This window comes from Chiloscyllium plagiosum, chromosome 43 (genome assembly GCF_004010195.1).
Source record: "Chiloscyllium plagiosum isolate BGI_BamShark_2017 chromosome 43, ASM401019v2, whole genome shotgun sequence".
Lineage (NCBI taxonomy): Eukaryota > Metazoa > Chordata > Chondrichthyes > Orectolobiformes > Hemiscylliidae > Chiloscyllium > Chiloscyllium plagiosum.
The window spans coordinates 8,319,590-8,325,698 of NC_057752.1; the positions used below are offsets into that span (position 1 = coordinate 8,319,590).

The window sequence follows — 6,109 nt, forward strand, 5'->3', positions numbered from 1 at the left end:
TCCCTGGAGCGTTGGAGGCTGAGGGGTGACCTTCTAGAGATTTACAAAATTATGAGGGGCGTAGATAGGATAAATAGACAGTCTTTTCCCTGGGGTCGGGAGTCCAGAACTAGAGGGCATAGGTTTAGGGTGAGAGGGGAAAGATATAAAAGGGACCTAAGGGGCAACCTTTTCACGCAGAGGGTGGTATGTGTATGGAATGAGGTGCCTGAGGAAGTGGTGGAGGCTGGTACAATTGCAACATTTAAGAGGCATTTGGATGGGTATATGAATAGGAAGAGTTTGGAGGGATATGGGCCGGGTGCTGTCAGGTGGGACTAGATTGGGTTGGGATATCTGGTTGGCATGGACAGGTTGGACAGAAGGGTCTGTTTCCGTGCTTTACATCTCTATGACTCTATGAAATGCATGTGTATATAGATAAAGCCTATTTCAAAAAAGAGCAGCAGAGTTATCCCAGTGTCCCACCCAATATCAATCCCTCACCACAAAAACAGATTGTCTGGTCATTATCACACTGTGAACCATATTCATCATCATATAAATGTTCGTGGAATATGGTTTAGCCTGCGATGCCAACACAACTAAAGCAGAAAGAGCAGAAGACCATAAAAATGTAAATTTGCATTTTTGATTTTTATAAATACAGCACAGAGCAATGATGTAATGATACATTTCTGCAACACACTTTGGTTTCTGTTTCAGCCTTGATGTGCCTCATACTTCCATGATTTGAAAATAAAAGAAGTCCTACCACAGATTTTGGAGGCATACCACTACTTACCTTGCAATCACTTGAAAAGCAACAATTTACCCCATTTATTTGCTTTTCTCCCATGACATGTATCAATCCATGTGGTCAAAGGATAGATTTTTGTCTTTATTTAGGTGATAATCCAGTGGGGCAGATTCTGCTTGTGTCTCTTATGTGGCACCTTATTCAATGCTTTCTGAAAAATATAAATACTGTACCTCTTTGTGTCCCGCCTATGATATAAACAAATGCCAAAGTTTGACTTGTCCTTTTCTAATTTAATTAGCTGTAATTAAGCAGTTAACAATTAACAACTAACCACCAGCTCCTCAGGTCCAAGTTCAGCTTTTACAGATTTCAATCAGTTGTAGGTTTCTGTGAATTAACAGTTAAAAGATCATCTATATCTAACCTGAACGCCTGTTTGAAATCAAATTTCTACATGAATCAGATCTCACGTTTTGCTCCCCACTTTGGTAAATTCATTTTATATGAATACTTTTAAATTGTTTAGTGTCATTAAGGGGTGGTATTGTTGGTAGGTCTTATTTGTCTCTTGAAGATTATTGAGGTAATATTTTCCCAGGAATTTCCCATTAGTGTAACTGATCCTATTGTTGTGTGAATGTGCAAAATGAACATTAGTGAGTGCAGGAAATCAGAGAAATTGGCACTGCGATTTTCTTAATTTATTTATAGAGTGTTGCAAGTTATAGTATAAGAGAGTAGATGAGAAGTCGTTCCACAAGAAACGTTAATCCAAATGAACTATTGAGGAGGGGAATGAGGACAGAAAACAAAGCTGGAAATGATTTAATAGAAATAAAGGGGAGTTTGAGTTGGGGAATAATGAATTAACAAACCACTGGAAAAAGGTTTAATAGAAGGAAGTTAGGAACTAGACCATTGAACCTAAAGGTTGCAAGTTCAAATCCCACTGTGGTAAATTGTGAATTGAATAAATCTCATAACTTGTGGGAACATGTGATGATTGCTGCCAGATTATTGCAACAATTTTCAAGAAAGGAACCAGTCTGGCTCACGTGTGACTGATTTTATTCATTCACAGGATGTGGGCATTGCTGGCTTGGGCAGCATTTATTGCACATCCTGAATTGCTCTTGAGGCTGCAATCCTCAGGACCAGGCTGACATTTAACAGCCATTGAATTAGTTTGGCAAGCTCTCTACCTTCTCGGTGCAAATAGGAAGAAACATTAAATGCAGCTGCCTTCTAAAATGAAACACAATTTTGTTTGCAGCACCATGGTAAATTGTTTTTTTTGTTGCGTTTTATTGTTTAGTTTCTAATCTCCACTTTGGGGAAATACACCTCACTTGTAAACCAACAGGGAAAATGTTATAGTAAATGCAGGAATATAAATAGACTTACCATGTTAACTAAATGCCTTGATGCTGACTTGACTGGCAGTGACATGTAGATTATCCCTGATCCAATCACAGCTCCAAGACATTGAGCCAAAAGGTAGGACACAACCTGAAGGAAATCCAGTTTCCTGGTGCACAAGAACGCGAGTGTGACAGCTGGGTTTACCTGAGCACCGCTAATCTCTCCGAAACAGTGGATCAGGCTGACAGCAGAAAACCCCGCAGCTACAGCCACCTGCATCAAGGCAGGCACCTCGTCCTCCTGTCCAGGGGCAGAGGCACCCAAAATCACTGCAACCAAGACCAGGGAGCCAACCAGCTCTGCCAAAACTGAACGCCAGAACCTGCGACTCCTCAACTCCTAAGACAAAAAGGACAGTGTCACTGTGAAAATTATTTTACTTTTTAGATTTTATTTCCTTGCAGATTCTACATTGACTTATATAGAATTTTACAGAATAGAAACAGAGCATCCAGCCCAACTGATCTGTGCTGGTGTTTATACTCCACTAGAGCCTCCTCCCACCCCTATTCAACTAACCCTCTCTAATCTTCTATTCCTTCCATCCAGGTGTATACCAAGTTTCTCCTTAAAGGGAAATGGATCTTGACTTAGCCACAAGGATGTAATGATCTTCTCTGTGCAGTTTTCTACTATTTTCAACATTTATTCCATTGACTTCCACTGCTATTGCTATCATTACTGAGGTAAACCTTCCTCTCTCCTCCAAGCCCCACCAAATGCCTGTTATTTGCAGTAGTTTCACATTCCTTCATAAGAATGATTTTGATTTGACTCATGAATCAGGACTGCAGCCTTTGCCACACAAAACGGTATCTATCTCAAGTGAAGCCTGCAGACGTTTTCCACAAAAACCCAGCCCAGACCCCGATCTCCACATAATGTTCAAAGACGCCAATAGATGTCTAACAGGCCCTAGTCAGCATATTTTTGATTAGTAAACTGTTGATGTTTTCTTGCAAAACAAATGAGATCCTGGGATATTTAATATTTCAGTTAAAGAATGGCTTAAAGATGTCAGGTGTGAATGTACAGGGCAATGTTTCAATTCTGGTCTTGTACAACCCATCATTTTGGTTTGAATCTCTGCTCACTCCGATTTATTTCGGTGCTGAAGTAATTAACATCAACCAGTAATGGGCTGTTTCCATCTTTTTTCTTTCTCAGTTATTCTCTTTACTTTTCTCTCACTATCCTAAAATTTGTACAGATTTGTACAAGCGTCAAAATGACTTTTGCCCACCATGCCAGGAGACACTTGCAGTTATGCAGTTTGTGAATTATCATTACAAAACTGGGATAAATCAGAAAGGTTATGCAAGATAAATCATCCACTAGTCAGAAGAAAATTGGATGGATTCTAAACCAGCCAGCTGATTCACTGTCACCCACAGTGAATTTATATCCCTGGGTCTCCACTCTCTTTTCACTTTGTTCTCTCTGTTTCTCTCTTCACTTCTTTCTATCTACATGACAAACATCATGAGGAGTAATGTCATTACCATGTAACATGGCCATTTTGCAGAAGACATGCATAGATGATTAGGTTTTATATCTGCTTTCAACACCACACAGAGAAATAGCAGATTCTCCATTACGAATACAGACTTTCAAGCTGTCATTGTCCCCATGTTGAAGCTTTATGAATGTTTATTGAATACTGCTACTACAACATTCTTATCTGTCAGCTCAGCAGCAAGATGGGGCCAAGCAATCCTAGAGGAGCCATGTACCATTTATACAGTGTAATTACAGATTTTCTTTACGAGTTGTGCACCATTTACGCCACTTCTGCATCCAACTTGGAAAATAAACACCAGACTGTCCATCATCAAAATATCAAATTCAGGAATTAAACATCAGCTCTGTTAACCTGAACATGTCAATTAATCAATTTACAGCCTCTGTGTACAGGATAGAACATTGCATGTGCAAAGGAAAATGGTAATTTTCCAAATTGGTAATGTACACAGTTCAAAATGAAGAGCAATGCATTACATTAATCTTGTACAAAGATTTATATAAACTAGCAGATATGCATGACGTGCTAACTATTAAATTAATGTGCACTACATTCATTTACTTTTTTATCTACCATTTCTGTCAATCTTTTTCTGTTTTTCTCTGTCTCTGAGTTGCTTCTTGCCTCTTTATATCCATTTATTTAATAGCCTGGTATTTATTCTCTTCAGTTATTGCCAAATTTAATATAAGTTTTAAGATTGATCCATTGTCTTTTTGTTTATCTATGTCTCTTCGCAATGCTACATATCCTGCTATTTCTGTCTCTTGTATACCATCTTTATTCATAATTTTAGTCTTTCAAGCTAATGTCTACAATTTTACTCTTTTAATTCAGCTATTCTTGTTTTTCCATGACCCTGTATCAATCTATTTTAATTTTCCTCCTTTCGTTAATCCACCAAGCGAACAGAAATCTCTGGATAATTCAAAAATGCAGGTATAAAAGCTGTAATCGGCAGAAAACCAGTGAGCACTTCAAACCACTTGTTAAAGTACGCTTGAACAAGATCATTTAGTATCCTATGATGAACAAACTAGAAATAAACACTAATTGCCATCAAGCTGTTAATATTCTCTGGTTGGGTGGGGAGAATTAAACCATTTTCCTTACCTCTCGGAAAGACATGCTGAGTCCCAAGCAGAGATGCTTCTCGTGATTTATCTCACTCCAGAATATTTTTTTCTGAGCTGTGTCTTTCAACAGAACTACAGGGAATCCTCAAAGCGCTCACGAATTGGACACACAAACAAACTGGCAAACCTCTCACTCTCCAATGCAACAAATAATTTTAAATTCTCCAGCCAGCTTCCTCCTCCTCTGATGGTGGCAGCCTTCTGCCTTGTAAGGTGACAGTTTGCACTGTGGTGGTGTTTTGTGTGAAACATCACCTGCTGTGACTCAGAAGCCCTGCTGCGACATGGCGGTCTGGGCTGAGAAGATGCAGGAATCACTGGCCTCCGTTTACTCTGGGTCCTCTTCTTGGCCAGCTGAACTTTATGTTTCTGTTCATCTCTTCCAAAGCCCTTCCTGACAGTCGGCATCCAGAGTTCATAGCTGTCAGCAAACATCTCCCAACTGTCAACATCAATTTCTGCCAAATTCATATTTTTCTCGCAGGTGTCCTTATAGTGGAGGTATGGACACTATGGAGTTTTTGACCCAGTGGCCAGTTTGCTGTACAGAAGGTCTTTGAGTAGACAGCTATCATCCATCTGATGAACATGGCTGAGCCAGCTCAGGTGTTGTTGGCTTACCAATGAATGCATGCTGATGGAATTAGCACACGCTGGGACCTCTGAGTTGGTGACCTTGTCTCTGTCCACACAGCGGGGAGGGGGCACCGATTTCCCCCTGTTTGCCATGTTCGGGACAAATGTTGGGAATTGTGTAGGGTAGCTGTGGACTGACGGTGATTGTCCAAGTGCATGACAGACTTTTAAAGATGGTGCGGGCACAAGGGATTTTGGTGATTTCTGGGATATCCATTGAGTAGTGGCATGTTCTAGGAATGGCACATGGTAAGAGGGGACTAGAATTGGATGAGAGATGCCATCGGGGCAGGGTAAGTAATTCTTGCAGGAAGTTTGGTAAGATACATTGATATAATTCACTTGGTCTCATGATGAAAACCCTCCAACAAATTTCAACGCTGCTCAGATTTAGCCAACAAATGTGGTTTTCAGCCATTAGTTTCAGCTGTTAATTGATAACATTTATAATAATTAACAGCATACCGTAGAATTAGTGGGAAACAGTGTGATGAAAACATGCTGGTTCACAGACCCACTGTTAGAACCTGAAAAAGGACAAGACTTGAATATCCTCCTTCTCATCCCTTTGTATTCCCATCAAACAGTTGGTAGGAGGTCACATGTTGCCTTCACAGATAACAGCATTAGATAAGCAAATTCCTATGGCGT

The 6,109-nt window shown here is 40.0% G+C and overlaps 1 protein-coding gene across 1 annotated transcript in view; it reads right to left on the bottom strand.

The window, feature by feature from the left end:
- LOC122543349 (aquaporin-4) overlaps nt 1–4,903 on the bottom strand; it is a 15,693-nt gene extending 10,790 nt beyond the window's left edge. The window contains exons 1-2 of the mRNA XM_043681935.1: nt 4,800–4,903; nt 2,147–2,503 (exon numbers count right to left, since the gene is read on the bottom strand). Of these exons, the coding sequence (XP_043537870.1) occupies nt 2,147–2,503; nt 4,800–4,814 (372 nt within the window). The 5' untranslated portion in view covers nt 4,815–4,903. The remainder of the gene's footprint in view (nt 1–2,146; nt 2,504–4,799) is intronic.
- Between the last annotated feature and the right edge of the window lie 1,206 nt (nt 4,904–6,109).